This window comes from Dama dama, chromosome 12 (genome assembly GCF_033118175.1).
Source record: "Dama dama isolate Ldn47 chromosome 12, ASM3311817v1, whole genome shotgun sequence".
Taxonomy (NCBI): domain Eukaryota; kingdom Metazoa; phylum Chordata; class Mammalia; order Artiodactyla; family Cervidae; genus Dama; species Dama dama.
In genome coordinates, this window is record NC_083692.1 from 42,727,742 (window position 1) to 42,752,619 (window position 24,878).

The following is a 24,878-nucleotide window of genomic DNA, read 5'->3' on the forward strand; positions in this document are numbered from 1 at the left end:
TTTTGAATATATTTTATATACAGATCTTTTTGCTAAAAAACATGTAGTCCAAATTAAACGGGATTTCAGATTTATTTCCTTTGGTCTTCAGCTGTTATTTTGAATGTCACAGAAGAAATCTCTCCAAGTCCCAACCCTCAACCATCATAAACAAATCCAGAGCTAGAGTAAATGAAAAACTATCTTGCTGTTGATATTAGGAAAGATCAACATGAGAAAATAACTTCTAATAAAAATAAATCACATCACAAGCCCTTTGGGGAAGTAATTGAGAAAGAAATAAAATAACAAGAAATGAAAATTAGTTGAGAAGTGTAGTCTCTGCATACACCAGTTGTCAGAAGAGGCTTCCTGAAATCACCACAGATCAATCTAGAATTTATAATCTCAGAGTTCTAGCAACTCTGCACAGTGAAGTCTTAATTAAGTAATTAGGCAATCAAGACATGTAATGAACTCAGTGTCTAACCAGTACTATTCCAGATGCATGGGAAAGAAACTAATGCATTACCAGGAATTAATTCATCAGGCTCTCACCTTTAGGACATTAGGGCTTCATTCTGCAAGGGTCTAGTTGAGAAGGGCTGCTCAAGAAGGTATCCACTCATTTAAAATCAGTATCTGATGCCTTTCATGAAAATATAAACAGAAACATCCTTAACCCAATGCAAAAATTAATATCACCATGCATCTTTGTTTCTCACACAAATACTGCAAATGTGTATTGTTTTCTAAAAAAGAAAATAAGGAAGGTGTTCATTTACACATCAGTGGAAATAATTAGCTATCAATGTGGCAACTTGATGACCATTAACTATAAATCCATCATTATGTACTAGAAACACATTAAATGTGGATTTCTGAACATTTTTATTGTTAATATTTTATTCTCAGTTCTTTTAAACCTCTGCCCATAACACCACTGAGAATAAGTAGAATACAAAGCTTTTCCAGCCCACCTAAAAACAGAAGCTAAAAAGAGAAAAGAAAAAGCATACCCTTTTTTAGTTATAAATTCTTGTCTAAGTTTTTATTTTATAGTACAGTGAATCAGGCATAGATGATTGAGCAATTAAACAAGTCCAACATAACAGATTCTGAAAAAAGTGGACTTCCCCCAAAGTCACAGCCTCCTGTACAATATTGTGAACCTCTGTCCATAGTTCTTCGAGCACTGTCTACCACATCTAATCCCTTGAATCTATTGGTCATCTCCAGTGTAAAATTATAAGGGATTAGATTTAGGTCAGACCTGAATGGTCTAGTGGTTTTCCCTACTTTCTTCAATTTAAGACTGAATTTTGCAATAAGCAGCTCATGATCTGAGCTACAGTCAATTCCCGGTCTTGTTCTTGTTGACTGTACAGAGTTTCTCCATCTTCGGCTGCAAAGAATATAATCAATCTGATTTTGGTATTGACCATCTTGTGATGTCCATGCGTAGTCATCTTTTGGGTTGTTGGGAATGGGTGTTCCCTATGACTAGTGCGTTCTCTTGACAAAACTATTAGCCTTCGCCCTGCTTCATTTTGTACTCCAAGGCCAAACTTTCCTGTTAATCCAGGTATCTCTTGACGTCCTACTTTTGCATTCCAATCTTCTATGATGAAAAGACTTCTTTTTTTTGATGTTAGTTCTAGAAGGTGTTATAGGTCTTCATAGGTCAACTTCAGCTTCTTTGCCTCAGTGGTTGGAGGCATAGACTTGGATTACTGTGATGTTCGTTTGCCTTGGAAATAAACCGAGATCATTCTGGCATTTTTGAGGTTGCACCCAAGTACAGCATTTTGGACTCTTGTTGACTATGAGGGCTACTCCATTTGTTCTAAGGGATTCTTACCCACAGTAGTAGATATAATGGTCACTTGAATTAAATTCACCCATTCCCGTTCACTTTAGCTCACTTTTTCCTAAGATGTTAATGTCCAATCTTGCCATTTCCTGCTTGACCACGTCCAGAAACAGTAAGGACCTAAGAGAAGCAGAAGAAATTTAAAAGAGATGACAAGAATACAGAGAAGAACTATTTTAAAAAGGTCTAAATGACCCAGATTACCACAATGGCATGCTCACTCACCTAGAACTGGATATCCTGGAGTGTGAAGTCAAATGAGCCTTAGGAAGCATTACCACGAACAAAGTTAGTGGAGGTGATGGAATTCCAGCTGAGCTAATTAAAACCCTAAAAGATGATACTGTTAAAGTGTTGCACTCAGTAAGTCAGCAAACTTGGAAAACTCAGCAGTGGCCACAGTACTGGAAAAGGTCAGTTTTTCTTACAATTCCAAAGAAGTGCAATGCCAAACAATGTTCAAACTACAGTACAATTGCACTCATTTCACATGCTAGTAAGGTTATGCTCAAAAACCTTCAAGCTAGGCTTCAACAATACATGAATTGAGAACTTCTAGATGTACAAGTTGGGTTTCAAAGAGGCAGAACCAGAGATCAAATTGCCAACATTCATTGCATCAAGGAGAAAGCAAGGGAGCTCCAGAAAAATGTCTACTGCTGCTTCACTGACTACACTAAAGCCTTTGACTGTGTAGATCACAACAAACTGTGGAAAACTCTTAGAGAGATGGGAGTACCAGACCACCTTACCTGTCTCCCGAGAAACCTGCATGCAGGTCAAGAAGTAACAGTTAGAATCGGACATGGAACAAACTGGTTCAAAGTTGGGAAAGGCATACAATAAGGCTATATACTGTCACCCTGCGTATTTAACTTATATGGAGAGTTCAGTTCAGTCACTCACTTGTGTCCAACTCTTTGCAACCCCATGAATTGCAGCACACCAGGCTTCCCTGTCCATCAGCTCCTGGAGCTTGCTCAAACTCATGTCCATCAAGTGTATGTAGAGTACATCATGCGAAATGCTAGGCTGGATGATTCAGAAGCTGGGATAAAGACTGCCAAGAGAAATATCAACCTCAAATATGGAGATGATACCACTCTAATGGCAGAAAGTGAAGAGGAACTAAAGAGCCTCCTGATGAGGGTGAAAGAGAAGAGTGAAAGAGCTGGCTTGAAACTCAACATGAAAAAAACTAAACTAAGAAAAAAATTAAGATGGTATCTGGTCACATCCCTTTATGGCAAATAGAAGGGGGAAAAGTGGAAGCAGTGACAGACTTTGTTTCCTTGGGCTCCAAAATCACTGCAGATGGTGGCTGCAGCCATGAAATTAAAAGATGCTCACTCCTGGGAAGGAAAGTTATGAACAAGCTAGACAACATATTAAAAAGCAGAGACATCACTTTGCCAACAAAGGTTCGTATAGTCAAAGCTACGGTTTTTCCAGTAGTCACATATGGATGAGACAGTTGGACCATAAAGAACACTGAGCGTCAAAGTATTGATGCTTTCAAATTGTGGTGTAGAAGACTCCTGATTGTCCTTGAATTGCAACAAGATCAAACCAATCAATTCTAAAGGAAATCAACCCTGAATATTCCCTGGAAAGACTGATGCTAAAGCTGAAGCTCCAATAGTTTGGATGAGAAGAGCCAACTCACTGGAAGAGATCCTTATGCTGGGAAAGACTGAAGGCAAAAGGAGAATAGGGCGGCAGAGGATGTGATGGTTAGATAGCATCACTCACTCAAAGGACATGACTTTGAGCACACTCCAGGGGACAGGGGAAGACCTGGTGTGCTGTAGTTATGGAGTCACAAAGAGCTGGACATGACTTAGTGACTCAACAGCAAGGGTGGAATATTGCCATAATACACAGAACAAAGTTTTTAATGTGTGAAAAAATGTGGTCAAAAATATAAGTCTACACTGAACATATGTGGAAAAGATATTTAATTGTAAAATAGAAAAGTAGGCCAGAGTACAGTTTTAAGGGTAACTGCTTCTTTATACAGTATAGGTAATCTAGAAGGGTCTTAGGGTTAAACATTTTCATAAAGCAATAAAACATTAAAAAATAAACCAGGAAAAGAGCTTGAAGTTATGTTTTACAAAAAAAGCAACAGTATGTCAGAGTTTAATGTCCATACATTTGTGGAATTCAACAATACTGTGATGAGAGCCAGTCACAGCACAGACTTACAGCTTTCACAGGGAGAAGTAAAAGTTATGTTAGACATATCTATAGCATCACTGTAGTACAAAAAGTTCTTGTTCTACATACAAAAGCAATTTTTTTTTTCTGTAAGAATAATTTCCTGGGGGGGAAATGAGTCCATGAAGTATTTCAGAAACCCATATGTTTTGAGTTTTCCAAAAACATTATCTTAAAATCCAGTGCCTTAAAGTGCTTTCATGTGGAAATCATGATGGAAGGCACAGAATAGTTTCACGTCCCCACTACGAAATTTTCAAAAAAGCATAAATTTTGCAGTTTGCAAATTTAAGGTATCTTGTAAGCTGCTCCTTCCAAGAACATTGTCATTCCAATAAAACCAGCTGCTAGCTTACTTAGTTTCAAGGACCTACAGAATAAAAGGGTTTCTTTCTTTCCTAGTAATTTTCATCATCTTTGTGGGAAAAATAATACCTATGCAAGTGATGCATTCCAAAATTATAAAACATGCAGAATATGTACAAACAGAAAGTTTTAAAAAATATTTGCTTCATATACATGTAAATCTACTTGGGTATAGCTGAAATTGAACAAATATAAAAATCTGCTTTCTAAAAAATGTTTTCAGAGAATCTGAGACAACTTAAAGCTGTACAAAGATTTCCTGGTAGAAATCTTCTCTTCATATAGAAGTTTATACCGACAGGAGTAATTCCAGCATCAGTCCACCACATAATTGTTACACATTTGGTCTAATCAACAACGATCACCCTTAAAACTGTTCCATTTCTGAGAAATTAAGGTTCATACTAATATCAAAAAGAATTCACAAAAACGGTGGCTTATTGTATTTTTGGATCTCTTCAACAATCTTTATCAACTCATTTGGAACTGTAAAAAAAAAAAAACTATTTACAGAATTCAGTTTTAAATACATTTCACAACTTCTAAAGTTTTATGTTACAAGAACTCAGAGCTCATGGCTTAAGTCCAATTATCCATCTGCAGTCTCTTCAATTATCCTGTCTTCCCATGACTGCACCTTATTGTGTACAGTTCAAGATTGTATTCTTTCTTGAGCAAAAGTAAACTCAAACTATATGTTCATTTCAATTAAACAGCTTCTTTATTAGTCTGAAGACGCGTCATAGCTTCTAATTTCTGTCTGTAGGCCTCTGCTTCCTGTTCTTTCTTTAGAAGTTGCTGTCGGTATTTCTGTGCTTCTCGATTAGCTTCATCCAGCTGTTTCTGAAGAGCTTCTCTCTCCTAATTAAAAAAAAAAGTTATTTTTTTTATACATTAACACATTCAAGCATATATCCTACAAATAAAGAAATCTATAGTAGTTAAAAGTAGCTATCTATTGCTATTTCTGAGACATCTTGCTTTTTCAACCAATTCCCTTATAATTAAAGCCCTCATTTTGAGCTTCTCACTATGAGATAAAGATTAGTTTCTGACCTCAAGGAAATTATTTGCTAATTAGAAATAAAACTACCATGATGACCCCAAACTGGGTACCTGTACTTTTATACCAACTATAGAAACTAGTGAAAAACTTTAATAGGGAAATATATAGCCATACCTCTTTACATCTTTATCTGTGGTGTTAAAAAGCTACTAATTATAAAAGAAATAGTATTTATTGAAAACCCATTATATATGTTGATTAACAAGGTGATTTCCAATAATAAGTCTCTAAGATAGATATTATGCCCATTTTATAGATGAGAAAAATGATGCTCAGAGATGATGTAGCTTTCCCATAACACAATAATAAGGAGTCAGGTTTATGAGGTTCTACTATTACTTTGTTTAAGACTATCATTTCCTATGATAGCAAGCAAGATTCCTCACCTTCAAAATGAAGAGGGCTGGTCTAGATTAGTATTTCCTAAATTATACCATTTTACAAACCATTAAAATATTAATTTCTCTATTGTGATTCATTATATATTGTAAAACACGTGTATTAAGTTCGTGAATAAACTGAGGGCGAAACACAAATCTGGTCCAATGAAAATGATATTCTTTCTCCTCCTCCTCACTCTGCCCTTATACAGTTGTCTAAGGAAAACATTTCAACTCCTTTCCCATACCTCCAGTAAGTATATGGACAAAAACTCAACTTGCACAGGCCCAAGCTCAATCTCATCTCAGAAGCACAAGCCCTCTGAATGAGGTGGGGGACAACAGCAGAACTAATAGTCATAAAATTAGGCCAGGTTCACACTTAACCAGAGAAAACTGAAGGTAAAGGCAAGGGGTTGGCAGCTTGCTGGGAAAGAGGATACTATAAGGGTCCCTTCCACTCTCTCCTTGACCCATGTCCATTGGGAACACCAAAAGATTCCCTTCCCTTCACCATTCACATGGTCCATAAGAAGGAACATGTATAATAGTCCTGCCTTCCTGTGATCCACTGCCTTGCTTACACTGGGAATGAAGCTAGATCCAACATTAGTTTTTCCCATGAGTCCACCAAAAGTTGGAGTGATTGATTACACATGTAGTCTCCAAATTGTCCAATTACATAAAATGTACAGTAGAAGAAAGATGTGTCTGTCATCTCCAAGTTAAGAAATGCCTAAGCCCTACCCTGCTACTCTTTTCTCCTTACTACAGGCAAGATGCCAACCTCATATGAGCAATGGACACCAGTCCCTGGCAGTGAACTGCAGGACTTTAGAAAGGGTGCAAGCTAGACCACCTTGCTCTGGTAGGAGAACACACAGCTGAGCATTTAAATGTTTTACCATTTTACCTGTCCTAATAAGATCCTTTGCCAGTCAAAGTTTTGAATATGGATTAAAAACTTACCCTGATTTGGTAGGAAATATTAGAAAAGATAAACTTCAAGGTACCTTATAAAATTAGCTATTTATTCACATTTAGACAGAGCAAGAGACTCACAATTATTTCAGTCTATGAAACCAATAAGGAAGATATTTGTCTTACACTACAACTTCATGCCCAACAATATATTATTATTAATTAGGCAATAGAATAATGGAACAAAGGCTTTGAATTTGCTTTCTTATTTCCAAATATTCTCAAATTCTGCTTCAACTATTAGCAATTATCTTTTAACAGTTTTATATGTGATTTTTTAATATTCAAATTTATTTTACTTTACCTATTATAAAGCAAAAAATCATAATAGTGACTTATCTTCTACCATACCTCAGTGTAACTTTTAGAAGATAAAAATAATAGCAAGTTACTAAGCATTTACTATGTGCTCACCACTGTACTAGTCCTTCACATGCATTCTCATTTGAACCTTACAACAATTTAATAATGTAGGAGTTATTATTTTCCCCTTCTTACGGATGGGGAAGCCAAGCCTTGAAAGGTTAAAAAACTTGACCAATCACACTCAGAAAATTATCATTCAAACCTAAATTTGATTCCAGACTCATATTCTTAACCATTAAATGTTTTTTTAAAAAAGAAACTGAGGCAGGGTGTGTGAGCTGTCTGCTTGTGTGTAAACATACTCTAACTGCCATGGGCCAAACATGATCCTATTTTTATAAATAAAGTTCTACAGAAATACAGCCATACCCACTCATTACCAAACTGTCTGTGGCTGCTTTTCCACTATGAAGGCTGAACAGAAGGCAAAACACACCCTATGGAATGTTTAGCAGCATCCCCGGCCTCTATCCCCTAAATGTCAGTGGCATTTCCCTCATTGTGACAACCTGAAATGTATCCAGATATTGCCAAATGTCCCCTGGGGTCAAAACTGGTCCAGTTAAGAACCACTGCTTTAGAGAAACTTTTGAGGTTTTTGGCCAAGCAATCACTTAGAAAGGAATATAAAAGTATACCCCTAAGATAACTCTACTGGTCACCTATGAAAATAAAATCCGAAGAACTACTGCATGTACTCTAAGGAAACGGTTTACTGAGAACATTGGAGGTCTCTCTTCATTCTGTATCCCCTGTCCACCTCTACCATCTCTGCTCACTCTATGCTTCAAGGTCTCTCTGCAGTAGCTCTAAGATTATGCAGCTTTGGCCTGAACATTTCCAGTAATGGCAAATAAGATTTCTATTGCCAGATAACTCTAATTACTAAAATTGAGCTGAAACTCTAACTTCCTTAAGTTCTTTATATCAAGGTAAAGTTCCATCTCCCTAAAGTGCTGTCTCCTTGGTTCTAGTTAATCTATATACCTCAACTCATACTTCCTTGTTATTTGTAATTATTCTCCCTGGTTTCTGAAAAGACTGTAGGTGGAATTAGGGTGAACTTTGAAGAAAACAGCAACTCTCCCTGATCATTAGGTAAATTAAAAAATACAAGCTGCATATTCACTGTTTTAAAAATGGTGAACTCACATAAATCAACTGTACTCCAATTAAAAGAAATGTTGAATTGAGTCAGTATATGTTCAATAAAAATTCAAGTAATTTAAAAGTGTTTTATTAAATAGTTAAAGCAAATTACATGACAAAATCTTTTTCATTTTATATGCCAGAAAAAAAAGATCAACTGATTTATCTGTAAAAGATATTAAAGATTAAATAATAAGTATACTGACACCATTCAATGAAATAAATGGTTAATTTATAAGAACTTTAGTGTATCACTCTAAATTTTGAAGAAATAAAACAACACACCCTCAATAATTAAACATTACTAAACATCTGGCTAAACCATGAATTAAATTCTTCTTAACTCAGTAATATATACTTTGAGATTGTGGCCACTAGTCTTATATGTAAATGAATTTGGGCAAGAATATTTTCTAACTGTCCTCAGAATTATGTTTCCTTTAGGTGACATTTTTTTAAATACTTTTTTCTATAATAACAAGAACCTTAACAAAGAATTCCTAAATACTCACCAATGTTTACTATTCACATATATAAGATATTATGAATGTGAATATAATAGGCTGACTTTTTCAACTCTCATAAAACCCCCAAAATGCAGATATTGTTATCTTAAATTCAAATGTGGGAGAAAATAAAACAAGTGCAGAAAGGTAAGATAACTTGCCTCAAAGCTAATAGGAGGGGCAAGATGTGGGATTCAAATCCAGCTCATTTAATTTCAAATCCAAACTTCTTGTCTTTACATTGCAGTTGCTCTTTCAAAGTTATTCAAGGATGATCTTATTTTCATTTTGATGTTAGTTAATTACAAAATTGGGGGAACAATTCTATTTACAGTAATGTGAGAAAAAAATCTATGAGGTAACTATTGTATAGTTATATTTACAAACTAGTTTACAATTTCAAACTAGACTGGCAGAGGTAAAAAAAAGGTGACCCTATCAACAGCTAGTCTACATTTAATTTCCTTAATGGACTCAACAGTGAAATAAGTGGTTATCTATGGCTTTTTCAAAAAAATAACTCAGCTGACAAATTCCAACATTCTTTAAGAGGATCCTCCAGGCCAAACAGACATTTGCATTTCATTTTTGAAAGAAAAAAATGTTTAGTCAATACATAGTGACATTCCCTTTAGTGATTGTGAGAATGATGTATGTAAATTTAATAGAAAATAAAGGATGAAGTGCAAAAACCAAAGACATTCCAATGTTACCATGATGAAAGACTGTTACAAACAGATTCTTCACTCATTCATTCATTCATTCAATATTTATTTATTGAAGGCTTGCTATATGAATAAGGCAAAAAAAAATTAGACAAAAAGTACTCATTCTATATCAAAACAATACTGTCAGCAATAAATATAGACCAAAAAAAAAGCAGATGAAATTTATTTTGGATGACTGCAGCAAAACACACCGGGTAAAAGACTCCTTACTTCTATTTCTGCAGACTCCACCCGGTTTTCAATTATTTCGATACATTGTCTTTTGGCTGGTGGTTCTTCACTTATAACAGTTTCTTCAGCAATGTCCGTTGCTGGTACTGTTAATACTAAAATGAAAAAATTTACTCATTACTTCATTTTCAGATAGGTTTAGAAGAATTAAAACTAGTCTTGATATTGTTGATGCAACTCATCTAAGATAAATATATTCCAAAAACACTAATTTCATAACACTGAGTTCCTTTTTATGAGAAATGTCCATATTTTTGTCTTCAACTTCTTGCCTTTTTACTGAAAACTATCATTTAAAGCACCTACTTTTTAATTTTATAGATAATATATTCATTCATATGGCTCAACATCAAAATAATACTTAACAAGCATATTTTGCTAACAGATAATTGCTTTTATTGGTTTCTGATGCATTGTTCTTGTGTTCATTCACATAAAAACAAATATGAATTTGCAATTCTCTTTCTTCCACGAAAGTATCTGCTGTTTTCACTTCATTTATCTAGGTACCTTTCATCAATACTTACAGAGCTTTCTTTAATTTAGCTGCATTATATTCCACTATGTGGATACACTATTATGAACACTGTCTGCTCATAAGCTTTGCTCTTCCATTGGGTTGTTGGACTTTGCCCCAATTTTTTGTATCTATTTATACAAATGTAAATATACTGAGAGGGACAGGCTGTCCTTGCTTTGCATAACAGAGCAAGAACATAAATATGACTGTGCAAGCTTAAACTACGCCAAACAATCTTACTAATCATTGGGGAAAATACAACTGTCCCACAGCTTCTAACGTCATTTATAAATGTAAACAAATGAAAAATAGTAAAACTATTATTAATTAAAAACATTACAAATATTGAGAATTAAAGTATTTCTTTTAACTCATATCATACAACATTTAAAAATTCACTCAAAAAGAACTGAGAACTTTACATTTGTTTCACTGGACTGTCTACATAGTCTATATAGTCATATGCCATTTATAATTTTAAATGTTTATATTAATATTCAGTAAGTTCCCCTCATTGCTCTTCCTCCTCCTCCATCAGTATAAATTTCAGAATCGGTTTGGCAAGTTCCAGAAAAAGGCCTATTGGTTTTTATTATGGCCTAAATTGCGTCCCCCTCAAAATTCAAATGTTTAAGTCCTAATCCTCAGTACCTCAGAATGCCTTTGGAGACAGGGCCTTTAAAAAGGTTAAACAGGTAAAATTAGATCATTTGAATGGGTCCTAATACAGTATGATTGCTATCCTTGTAAGAGGTTAGGTCACAGACAACATACACAGACTGAGGGGTGACTCTGTAAGGACACAACAAGAAGGCAACCATTTGTAAGCCAAGGAGAAAGGCCTCAGGAAAAAACCAGCACCTTGATCTTGGACTTTCAGCCTTCAGTACTGTGAGAAGAGAAATTTCTGTTAAGTCACCCAGACTGTGATAGTTTGTTGTGGCATTTCTATTAAATTAATACAGCCTTTCCCCCTATCACATTACATTTATCAATTAGGTCAGGAAGAATTGAGACCTTTATGACAGTGAGTCATTTTATCCAAAATATGAGTTTCTTTCCATTTGTTCATCAATGAGATTAGTCTGTGTGTATAATATCAAGTTTTGGAAACAATGTTGTGTTTGCTTAAAACAAATACTCTGAAAGCTGCTTCTTTTCTATATAGTTAGGATTATTCCTTAAAGCTTGTGAAAGTACTGGGTCTTCATCCAAATCCTGGAGCACCTGCAGGAGAGAAAAGCCTCCCAGGCTTCACAGGTCAAGCGTTTCCTCCTCCACTGCTAAAGCAACAAAATCTTCCCTTGAGACCTGGTCTCTCTGCAGGGCCATACCTCCCTGCCGCTCTCAATCAAACCTGGTTTAGGAGGACTTCTCCCTCCAGTCCTTCCCTTCCCCCACTTCCTTCATGGCCATGAAGAGGCTTAGTCTCTACAATCCTGAGTCATTTTCCAGAAGGTTAGTGTGTGCACATACTTTTCTTTTAGGTCAGGGCAGGGATTGGGAAGTACTGGGTACAGGGTGATGCTTGCTCAGATAGGAACTTTCTGCACCTTCTCTTTCTGCTTCCTTCAGCTTTCATGTCTAGTCTATTTTAACCCTACCTGCAGCACTGCCCACTCAGACTGGGCCCTGTCTTGCTGGAAGTGTTTATTTATTGCTGATTTTTGAGCTCAACTCCTTTTCTTGATGTACAACTATGGGTTTCCCTGAGGGTTCTCCTGCCCTGGCTTAGATCTTAAGATGTTTTTGGCAATCACTTAAAATATGGAATTTTGTGGTTTTCTCAGCCTTTTAGTTTGATTAAAATGTACCTGGGGCTTATGTTTCATCCATTTTATTACTACTTTCTTATTACTCAAAATGAAAAAAATGGGACAATTATCAACAAAGCTGCTAAAAGTTGCCACCGTGTCCAACTTCTTTTAGAGTAGCCTTTTCTCACATAGTGTTTTTACAAGCTCATACAATATCTGAACTGTATTAAATGGCCTAGGAAAGTACTGTCCTATACTGATATTGAAATATTTACTTAAGCTCGTTTTCCAATTAGAATATTTTGGGGCCAGTTCCTCTTTCTACCTAATATACACTCAGAGAAAGCAAGTTAACTTTAATAGTAGCCTAAATTGGACATAACTTAGTGAATGAACAACAAAGAAAATACAATTAGGCAATTAAGTCTGTTGTAAAATGTTACAAAAACATACTTTAAGGCAAAAATAAATGTTTTGAAAAACATGAAAAAAAAAAAAAGAAAGAAAAACATGACACAATTTCATGAGAATTAAGAATAAACACCATTTATGTAAATGCCTTCTACCAACCTTGTTGTCCATCTGGCATGGTCACAATGATGGGCTGACCTATTCCACTTGTTGGAATGGAGTGCAAATTTCCAAGCTGAATTCCATCTGTAACTATTGTGATGACTTGCTGACCCCCTGAACTAACTACTTGTTGAATTGCACCATCCACAGATTCTGCAGTAACTACTTCCTCCGTAGCCACTACTGGAAAAAAAAAAAATATATATGTGAAAATCAATGAACATATACAGAAGCATGAAGAGAAGTTTGTTTTTGCTCTGCTAGTTTTGCTGTCCTTGCTTCTTTCTTATGAGTGAGCTACCCACTCAGCTGTGTCTGACTCTTTGCGACCACATGGACTGTAGCCTGCTAGGCTCCTCTGTCTGTGGGATTCTCCAGGCAAGAATACTGGAATGGGTTGCCATGCCCTCCTCCAGGGTATCTTCCCAAACCAGTGACCAAACCCAGGTCTCCTGCATGGCAGGCAGATTCTTCACAATCTGAGCCCCCAGGGAAGCCATCTTTCTTATACAGGAGAGCTTTTACATGGTTTTTAAATTCAGTCTCTAGTGGTGCTGTAGATACCTATATAAACAGCTGATTACAAGTTCCACAATTTACAATAAGGGAGTTTCACCTATCTATGCATACATGTGTTTAAATAAACTGCCTTCATTTAGTTCTGTGAGGTACAAAATTTATAAGATCTCCTAAGGTCACAGATATGACAAAGTACTTATACCATCTTAATAAAATTCTAAAATCCAAAAATTAAAATACTGTATGTGGTGATACTCCATCTAAATTTACAAATGAGCTGATATACATTTCCCATCCAACAAATCATGGAGCTCTGTACTTCTCAAGCAGACAGAATAAACAGCATTCCCTTTTAGGATTGTGTGAGCAAGGGCTGCCTTTATAGTAAGTGGCACACAGATCCGGTACTGTTGGATATCAAATAATACATTAACATTTACATAAGTAAAATTCAAAACTATGCTCTCAGTATTTTATGAAAGGTTCAGACAGGATTCTGGCAGCTGAAAACAGCAGCACTCCAGATCTTGCCTAGGTAAAGAAATTGCCAAAATCCTTTCCCACAGGCAATTCTGTATCCAACTACTGATCCCAAAAGATATACACAGAAACATTCACAGTAACTTTACTCATGTTAGTCAAAAACTTGAAACAAATCAGATATCCGTCAAAAGTAGAATGAATAAACAAACTATGGTAGATTCTCACACTGGAATACTACATAGCAATTAAAGTGACTAAAATACAAAACATGGGTAAATCTGACAAAAAAACATACTGGGTGGTGTAAATCAGACACAGCAGACATAATGAGTACTTTCCATTTATGAGCTGAGCAATGAGATTAGACAAGAATATTTACCTTGTGACAATTCATTAAACACTGGTGAAATGTTTTTGAGAAAAATGTTCAAATGAATCTACAGAGTTCAAAGTCATAAAGAACAAGCAAGGGGGACTTCCCTGGTGGTCCTGTGGCTAAGACTTCGTGCTCCCAACAAAGGGAGTTAGATCTGGTCAAGGAACTAAATCCCATGTGCCACAACTAAGATCCTCCATAGCCAAATAAATAAAATTTTTTAAGTATAAAAAAGAAAAAAAACAAGCAATACAGTAGGACTATCCTAGTTTGGGGGAGACTCAAAAGACAAAATAATTGAATACAGGGTGTGAACTTTGACTGGATCCCAGATGAAAACAAACCATTATAAAGGACATTTTGGGGTTGAGGAAACTTGAATATGAATCACATGTCAGATAATATTACTAAATTAATGTTTATGTTTTTAGAAAATATAATAGAATGGTGAATATGTAGGAGGTGTCCTTGTTCTTGGTAGATACATGCTGAAGAATTTAAGGATGAAGTGCCATGATGCCTGTAACTTACTTTCAGATAATTTGGCAAAATAAAAGCATGTGTCTGTGTGTGAACATGCAGTGGTGGCAAGATGTTAACAGGTATGAATACAGGTACAAGGTATAAAGTTCATCCTCCAATTTTTCTATGAAAAAAAGTTTTAATATAACTAATTCTGAAAAAGGAAATGACAAAAAAATACTATTTCTAAATGATATGGTTCTCTGAAATGTGTTATTTGAGGTAACACTTTACCGAAAGTGTAATTAAATAAAATAATTCTCTCCTAAAGTCATGCTACCCTTCAGATACACATTTACTCTGAAACAGGTTAAGCTGCTACCAACTTCCAGCTGAACAACATGGATATCAACAACCACAGGATTCACAAAATACACCCTTATGCCTTAATTAAACAAACTCCTTTTTTTAAACAAAAAAAGGTAAGATAGGTACTGGGACCCTAGTTTTCAAGGATGAACTCATGGCAAGAGATAAGGCTGTAATTCTGCGACTCTGTTACTTGGGTAATCAGATATCACAATACAAACCACAGATGATACTCAAAATGCAAACAATCTTTATGTTTTCAGTTCTCTCATTTGTGTTTGTCTTAAACTATAATTACACTTTATCACCAAGCACTTAAGAAAATTTCAGGAAGATAATTATAAAATGAAATGTAGGGCACAAAACAGTAATATACTTGATAGAATAACTACTGAGGCTTTCAAACACAGTAACTATTGCTTTGATTTTTCTTTTAAATATCCATATGAAAAAGAAAGGTTCACTCTGGATGAATGGTACCTGCAAGTAGCAAGTATTTCTAAAACATAATCAATCATACGTAAGAAATTTCTGAGATCACACATAATCAAGACACAACTTGAACTTTCATCTTTGTATTCTTTGTGATGACTGTCATTAAGATAACAGAGTTCTGGCCTTTCATCTAAAAAGCTTTCTTTTTAAGTTGTACTTTGGTGAGGAATTAAGAAAAAATTATAAGGAAACCAATTATGTAAGAAAACAAAGTACCCCCTGAGTAATCCTAAGAACAACCTAACAGTGAAGTGTTGAAACATATAAGAATAAAAGAGAAAACCTAAAAACTTTACAAAGAATGTTATTTAAAAAAAAAAAAAATTATACATCCACAGATATATCCAAATATAAAACCCCTAGATAGAACAAAATAACTAATAAACATTCATTTGCTAATTTAAAAGTCAAGCTGTAATATACAGAGAGGCTAGATAACCTACAGCATCTTTGAAAATATTTGAGACCTCTTGTTCAACATAACTTTTGAATTTTAATGCCATAAAATTCAACTAAGATAATGAAAAAACTGTCTTTGAGGTATTTTTAAAAGACTGAAAATTCTATGTATATAAACATTTCAACAATAAAATAGAAACTATGCTTACTGAAGAAAAGTGTAACATTTCAAAAGTATTATCACCTGGATTCGAACCTAAAATTAAAAAAAAAAACAAAAAAACAATATTATGAGCCCCACTAACTTATTCCTGAAAGCCAATTCACTATTAGGAGAAAGGAGGGAAACAGCCACCAGACTCATTACACCTTTGGAAAAACCACTGTATTAACAATTAGTCAAAGTTGCACTAAAGACAAAAAGAAGGGTAGTCACAGATATCCATTTAATCAAGGGATTATAAATCTGGGCCACAAGAAAAAAAACAAGTCTAAGCAATGCAACATCAATATAAGACTGCAAACAAGAGCCATAAAATAGTGTTTTAAGAGAGCTAATTTCAAAAGGACTAAAACTACACTATATATGTAAGGCCTACATCTAACAATTTTAACTTCCAATTCTATATCCAAATAAAGTGTAAGTAAAAGTCATTCAGTCATGTCTGACTCTTTGCGACCCCATGGACTATGGAATTCTCCAGGCCAGAATACCAGAGTGGGTGGCCTTTCCCTTTTCCAGGGGATCTTCCCAACCCAGGAATGGGACCCAGGTCTCCCGCATTGCAGGCAGATTCTTTACCAGCTGAGCCACAAGGGAAGACAAATAATACTGGAGTGGGTAGCCTATCCCTTTTCCAGTGGATCTTCTTGACCCAGGAATCAAACCAGGGTCTCCTGCATTACAGGTGGATTCTTTACCAACTGAGCTATGATCCAAGTAACTCTCAACTCTATTCACTTCTTATTATCTCTTTGCCAAATCTTAATCCATGCTACCATTATTTCTTCCCCAGGTGACTGCAACAGACTCCTAACTAAACTCCCTTTAGTTTCATGCACAGGAAAATATGCTAAGAGAACATCTGAAATATGTATGTTTCAGGAAGATGTTTGCTTTTTCCAAAATTAGTGAAATGAGAGCATAAGAAAAAAATAAAGAAGCACATTTTAATGAAACCTCTGCACAACTTCCCAGTCAAGTGAAATGGTCAATTGTGTCTAAACATATAGAACTCATACATTATTTCCTGATGGTAAATCTCTTACCTGGCTAGGTAACTACTGTGACAAATCAAATAAAGCAAAAGAACCTAAATACTAAAGAGAAAAAATGAATCAAAACTAGACTGCAAATCAGATTTATTTGGTATAAGAAGATGAAATATCAGACAAAAGAAAAATATAATTCTTAAAATTATCAAGCACCATGATGGTAACTTCCAGCAAATATAATAGAAACCTTCTTAACTTAGAGGTGAGTTAAAAGATGAAAAAGAAACACTTTCCCTTAGTTTAAATAGATATCCACATTTAGTCCCCTGACAGAGTGTATATACATATACATTTTTTATAAAGAGGTCAGTAGTATTTTCTTTAAATCAAAATTTTATCAAAGCTTACTAATCAGCACCTGCTAAGACACAATTTCATAGGAGTAGCTATAATCTATAAAATTTTTCTAATCTGTTTGGGCAGAAATCAGTATACCAAGTAACAGTGTGTACAAATAAAGAAAAACTTATAAGAGGCACATGAGTTACAGATAAATAAACGTACTGAATCTATAGACCATGACAGTGAATAATTACTGTTTTATATTTAAAGTGCTCAACATGATAACATCCTTCTCATGTCAATTTGAGACGTATGATTTTGACAATCAGTATCACATTTTTGTTTTAATTATATCCCAATTACCTGAAGCTTGCTCCTTAATGAATCAATTCTTAAAAATTTTAAGTAGCAGTATCAGTGACTCAGTTCAGTTGCTCAGTCATGTTCAACTCCTTGCAGCCCCATGGACTGCAGCATGCCTGACCTCCCTGTCTATCGCCAACTTCAGTTTATTCAAACTCATGTCCATTGAGTCGGTGATGCCATCCAACCAGCTCATCCTCTGTCATCCACTTCACCTCCCGCCTTCAATCTTTCCCAGCATCAGGGTCTTTTTAAATAAGTCAGTTCTTTGCATCAGGTGGCCAAAGTATTGGAGTTTCAGCTTCAGCATCAGTCCTTCCAATGAATATTCCTGACTGATTTCCTTTAGGATGGACTGGTTGGATCTCCTTGCAGTCCAAGAATACACAGAAGAACTATACAAAAAAGATCTTCACAACCCAGATAATCACGATGATATGATCACTCACCTAGAGCCAGACATCCTGGAATGTGAAGTCAAGTGGGCCTTAGGAAGCATCACTACAAAGCTAGTGGAGGTGATGGAATTCCAGTTGATCTATTTCAAATCCTAAAAGATGATGCTGTGAAAGTGCTGCACTCAGTATGCCAGCAAATCTGGAAAACTCAGCAGTGGCCACAGGACTGGAAAAGGTCGGTTTTCATTCCAATCCTAAATAAAGGCAATGCCAAGAATGCTCAAACTACCGCACAATTGTACTCATCTCACACGCTAGTCAAGTAATGCTCAAAATTCTCAAAGCCAGGCTTCAACAGTATGTGAACCATGAACTTCCAGATGCCCAAGCTGGATTTAGAGAAGGCAGAGGAACCAGAGATCAAATTGCCAATATCCTCTGGATCATCAAAAAAGCAAGAGTTCCAGAAAAACATCTACTTCTACTTTATTAACTACACCAAAGCCTTTGACTGTGTGGATCACAACAAAATTCTTAAAGAGATGGGAATATCAGACCACCTGACCTGCCTCTTGAGAAATCAGTAGGCAGGCCAGGAAGTAACAGTTAGAACTGGACTGTTCCAAACTAGACTGGTTCCAAATCAGGAAAGGAGTATGTCAAGGCTATATATTCACCCTGCTTATTTAACTTATATGCTGAGTATATCATGAGAAATGCTGGGATGGATGAAGCACAAGCTGGAATTAAGATTGCTGGGAGAAATATCAATAAACTCAGATTTGCAGATAACACCACTCTTATGGCAGAAAGTGAAGAAGAACTAAAGAGCCTCTTGATGAAAGTGAAAGAGGAGAGTGAAAAAGCTGGCTTAAAACTCAACATTCAGAAAACTAAGATCATGGCATCTGGTCCCATCACTTCATGGCAAATAGATGGTGGAGACAGTGGCTGACTTTTATCTTTTTGGGCTCCAAAATCACTGCAGATGGTCACTGCAGTCATGAAATTAAAAGATGCTTGCTCCTTGGAAGAGAAGTTGTGACCAACCTAGACAGCATATTATAAAAGCCGAGACACTACTTTACCAACAAAGGTCCATCTAGTCAAAGCTATGGTTTCTCCAGTAGTCATGTAGGGATATGAGAGTTGGACTATAAAGAAAGCTGAGCACCGAACTGATGCTTTTGAACTGTGGTGTTGGAGAAGACTCTTGAGAGTCCCTTGGACTGCAAGGAGGTCCAACCAGTCTATCCTAAAGGAAATCAGTCCTGAATATTCATTAGAAGGACTGATGTTGAAGCTGAAACTCCAATACTTTGGCCACCTGATGCAAAGAACTGACTCATCTGAAAAGACCCTGATGCTGGGAAAGATTGAAGGCGGGAGGAGAAGGGGACGACAGAGGATGAGATGGCTGGATGGCATCACCAACTCAATGGACATGAGTTTGAGTAAACTCTGGGAGTTGGTGATAGACAGGGAGGCCAGACATGCTGCAGTCCATGGGGTTGCAAAGAGTCGGACATGATTGAACGACTGAACTGAACTATTGCTCCATGTCCAGTTCTAACTGTTGCTTCCTGACCTGCATACAGATTTCTCAGGTCTGGTATTCCTCAGGTGGTCTGGTATTCCCATCTCTTGAAATATTTTTCACAGTTTGTGGTGATCCACACAGTCAATGGCTTTGGTGTAGTCAAAAAAGCAGATGTTTCTCTGGAACTCTCTTGCTTTTTCGATGATCCAACAGATGTTGGCAATTTGATCGCTGGTTCCTCTGCCTTTTCCAAATTCAGCTTGAATATCTGGAAGTTCACAGTTCATATACTGTTGAAGCCTGGCTTTGAGAATTTTGAGCATTACCTGACTAGCATGTGAGATGAGTGCAATTGTGCAGTAGTTTGAGCATTCTTGGCATTGCCTTTCTTTAGGATTGGAATGAAAACCGACCTTTTCCAGTCCTGTGGCCACTGCTGAGTTTTCCAGATTTCCTGGCATACTGAGTGCAGCACTTTCACAGCATCATCTTTTAGGATTTGAAATAGATCAACTGGAATTCCATCACCTCCACTAGCTTTGTTCGTAGTGATGCTTCCTAAGGCCTACTTGACTTAGCATTCCAGGATGTCTGGCTCTAAGTGAGTGATCACACCATCATGATTATCTGGGTCGTGAAGACCTTTTTTTATAGTTCTTTTGTATAGTTTTTCTTTCATCTTCTTATAGCAAAGTAGCAGTATACTCAACTATTAAAGCTATTAAGAAAGCCATTCCTCTCACCTACATCTTCTCCTTAGTAGAGATTCACCTATGCACCCCATAAATAGTTGAATAAATATTAAATTACACATAAAAATGAAATAAATATGGAATACATATTATTTAAGCACATCTTTGCTGTAGTACACTCACAATCTTTAGATAGTTATATCCAACTTAGTAGTAGTAAGAAATAGATCTGTTAAAATTTGTGTCAAATTCTTAAATTTTGGTGTGCCATCAGAGTCACTTTTGAGAACACATTAAAAATATAGATATCAGGGCCTCAACCTAACCCTACTGAATCAGAATCCACTGGGAAAGAACTGGGGCAAATGAATTATTGAGAAGGTGACTCTGATTCACACAAAATTTAAGAAACCTGCTCTTATGATATTATCATATTAATTCAAACTACATAACTGAGAGGAGTTTAAATTAGTAGAAAACTTGAATCACAGAATATTTAAAGGAATAACGCCTTCTAGTCATTGGGTACATAAATTAACAAGATCATTTCCAACTATTTTCAAGCAAAAATTCTACTAGTTTTAATAACAGAAAATGACAACTATTATATTAATATTTGAGCTGCCTTATATTTCTCCTGAATTATTACATTCCAACATTATGAAGGATGTGTTACTTATTTTTTGATTAAAAAAAAAAAATTTTGAACCCCCCACGGGGCACGTGGGATCTTAATTCCCCAACCAAGGACCAAACTCACGTCCCCTGCATTAGAACGGCAGAGTCTTAACCACCGGACCACCAAGGAAGTTCCTATAAAGGATGTTTTAAACAAGTATTTTGTAAACTGTGGATGCATACTTTTTGTTGTTGTTTAGTTGCCAAGTCATTTCCAACTCTTTTGCGACCCCATGGACCGTAGCCCACCAGGCTCCTCTGTCCATGGGACTTCCCAGGCAAGAATACTGGAGTGGGTTGCCATTTCCTTCTCCAGTTGATCTTCCCATCCCAGAGATTGAACCCTCATATCCTGCTTGGCAGACAATTTCTTTACCACTGAGCCCCCAGGGAAGCCCTGATACTTTTAAAGGCTAGAAATTTTTTCACTGATTTATTTCCAAAATGAGCTAGTTTCATGTATCAAAAGACAGTTGTATCCTCCCTTAAGAAGTTAAAAATAAATAACTTAGCATTTTGATTGATGTATCACTTTCTTATGAGTTTGCTGAGTGAGTAGTCCCTCACTCATCCCTTACTCAGGATGTAATGAAGTATTTCTGAAAACTTGAAGCTGAAAACTAAGCCTCATGGTCAATGACAGTATATTAATTCAGATGACTATTGTGACAACAAAATGACATAATGCAAATAATGCAAGTAAAGCACCCAGCACAATGACAAGCTCATAGCAAGAACCCTGTACATATTAACCATCGAAAGTGAAAGTGTGCGTCGCTTAGTTGTGTCTGACTCTTTGCAACCCTGTGGTCTGTAGCCCACCAGGTTCCTCTCTCTATGGGATTCTCCAGGCAAGAATACCGGAGTGGGTAACCGTTCCCTTCTCCAGGGGATCTTCCCAACCCAGGGATCGAACCCAGGTCTCCTACATTACAGGCAGATGCCAAATTAAATTTATGACTTACATCAATTGCTTCACCATCTTTTTCTGGCCTCACCTTTACCAAGATAGAGCTAGTAATTATTTAATATAACTGTGAAAATTAGCATAGGCCTATGGACTCAGGAACTGAAACAAAAATTCTCAAAAAACCAATTTAATAAAAATGAACATTAGCACCAAACTCAGTAAGGTATAATGAGACTTATCTAATTATATTTTTGTACTTCTATTAGACAAAGAATTATGAAAATTATGCATGGAGATTCAAAATTTAATCAAATAAGTTAAATGCTTAGCAAAATTAAGGTTTATGAGGAAAGAACAAAACTGGAAATATTTACATAAAAATACTAGTAAGGAAGTAATTTAGTAACAGACTCTAATCAAACATTGGCAATCCGAAGTTATATTTGCTTGTAACATCAAGAAGACAGAGATATCATTGGGTTTCACAGTGAAAGCATTATACTAGACTGATTTCCTTTATGATGTTCCCATTCAAGTAACATTAAGATTTGTTTTATACATCAAAGATGCTTCTAACATAATCATGAAAGAATGTTTTAAAGCCATAGTTCAAAGGAAACAGCATGGTTTCCTAGACTATCATAAGCACCAATTTTCTATATATAGGACCATATATGCCAGCTAGCCTCCATTTCAAATGCAGTTCACTTGCTGCTACAGTCTGGTTATACAGTATCAGAACACATGTTTACTGTACTACTTAGCACCAGGAAAAGGAAAGAGTCTGAGCAGTACCAATTAGTGTACTGAGGGTTCTTATATTTTGTTCTTCAGCCACTTAAAAAGGGCAAAGAGGAAGACATTTATTTCAACAGACTGTTTCAACAGATATACCTCAGAAGTAAAAGTAGTGATAATTACAAATATTTATTCTTATCACAAACCAAATTATAACCTGAAGAAACTGCAGAGAGGAAACAGTGTATTGAGTAGTCTCAGACACACAACTTAGGAATAAGTCAGACCTTAAGCATGAACTTCCTTTCATCACTAAACAGCCATGCTACTTTGTGCAAAACTATTTAACCTTCACAAAACCTCAACTTCATCATATATAAATGGAAGTATTAATTAATTTCCCAGATCCTGAGATGTCCTTGAAAAATCATACAACATTTCTAAATTAGGATGAGTCTGGTAACTGTTATCAACAGAAACTAGACAGTCAAGAGGCAGAGAAATAACTTGGCTGAGCATTTGCAAACCAACCTGTGAGAAGATATTTCTTTATGTGATTACACACCTCAGCTGAGTTGTTTACACTGGTGTCAACGTACTCACCTGAACTTAAACTTAATTCAAACTCTTAAAGTATCTTCAGAAAGATCCCAGTATGATGTAGCAGTGAAATGAAAAATTATTGTGTTCACAGAAGATTGTAAGTCACATGCAAAAAAAGTCAACTATTGTTACCAATTCTCTCAGACTAGACCACACATAACATGTTCAAAGGTTGAAGAAAAGTTATGACCAATTCATGGAGCCAAACGTCTAAATGCCAAAACTTCCAGCTGACTTTGAAGAAAGGATTCATTTACAGCAATATGTACTTTAATAAAGGCAAAAAAATTTATAAGTTTAATCAAACAGAAACCCACCAATGAAATTAACTTTCTTTGATATGCTTTTGCAATTACAAAGGTTCTGAAGAGATCCTTTAGCATAGGTCATAAAAGCCACATGTCAATAGGATGATGCACATAGCTACTAACGGGCAAAAGGGATTCAGAAAAATCTTCAGATTCCCAAATACAAAGGTTTAGATTCAAACACTGATTACAATGCTAAAGAAGCCAGAGAATGAAGAAATGTTTACTATCACTAGTTGGGGGTGGAGGTGTGGGGAGAAGGGAAGAGAAGGAGGTAGGGAAGGAGAGAGAGAGAAAGGAGAGAGATAGGTACTCCCTCCCCTAAAATATACATCATCCAATCATCACCTTAAAGACACAAATTCAGTAATATCTACCTTCAATCTTTTTGGTGAAGATTAAATGAGAGGTAAGTAAGTAAAATGTTTGCCACAGTGCAAAGCACACACCAAACTAAACTGAACTTAAAGCACACACAGTAAACATGCAGGGAACTGTTGTTGTTGTTATTATTGGTCACATTTTTAAAAAACATTAATTTAAATAATGAATAACAACAAATTATTCTTTACTTTCATAAGTACTGTCCAAATATAGTGGCTTAAGCTACAGTAAGAAAAATAATTTTGTGGAGTTTTTTTAATTCTCTAATTAAAAAAAAAAATTTCACTTACATAATTACAGCAAGAACTAGTTTGGTTATGTATTGGGTTGGCTAGAAAGTTCTTTTGAGTTTTTCCGTAACAGCTTGTGGAAAACCCAAATGAACTTTTTGGCCAACCGAATATAATAAGGTAAACCTTATAATATAATATAAGGTAAACCTTATCTAAACTGGCTGTTAATATTGTCTGTAATCATTTAACCACAGGTTACCCTATAACAGTGGTTGTTGTATGCTATTTCCTAGTTTTGTCAGTCATTAAGATTTTACATCATTCTAATAGAACTGCCAAAAATTAAAAGTTATGAGAAAGACAGCAAGTTCATATATATTTATATACTTTTTACACAAAGTCACAGACTAGTAAAACAAAGTTAAATTGGGTAAGCAGATGTTTCCCGTGAACCATACAAGTTTGTTTCTAATTTTAATTAATTTTAATTGATTGCCAAAATTTTATATCCTTTTAAAACCCAGATTTTCAGCTTCCCATGAAAAAAACAGAACCTGGCAACACTTGACTGAGCATCTTAATAAAATTAGCTAGAGCTGAATAGGATGTGCAGACTCACCCTGCCTGACTTCTCAGATGCCCATAAACTCAACCCTATCCCCTTTCGCCTTTTAAA

General features: G+C 35.8%; 1 protein-coding gene across 7 annotated transcripts in view; it reads right to left on the reverse strand.

Moving 5' to 3' along the window:
- Positions 1–3,793: 3,793 nt before the first annotated feature.
- GABPB1 (GA binding protein transcription factor subunit beta 1) overlaps positions 3,794–24,878 on the reverse strand; it is a 62,858-nt gene continuing 41,773 nt past the window's right edge. For 4 of the 7 annotated variants that reach the window (XM_061157134.1, XM_061157136.1, XM_061157132.1 and 1 more), the window contains exons 7-9: positions 12,693–12,878; positions 9,825–9,940; positions 3,794–5,299 (exon numbers count right to left, since the gene is read on the reverse strand). In XM_061157134.1, the coding sequence (XP_061013117.1) occupies positions 5,147–5,299; positions 9,825–9,940; positions 12,693–12,878 (455 nt within the window). In that variant the 3' untranslated portion in view covers positions 3,794–5,146. Of the gene's footprint in view, positions 5,300–9,805; positions 9,941–12,692; positions 12,879–24,878 lie in introns of all 7 variants that reach the window. The other 3 variants (XM_061157133.1, XM_061157137.1, XM_061157138.1) reach the window with 2 other exon arrangements.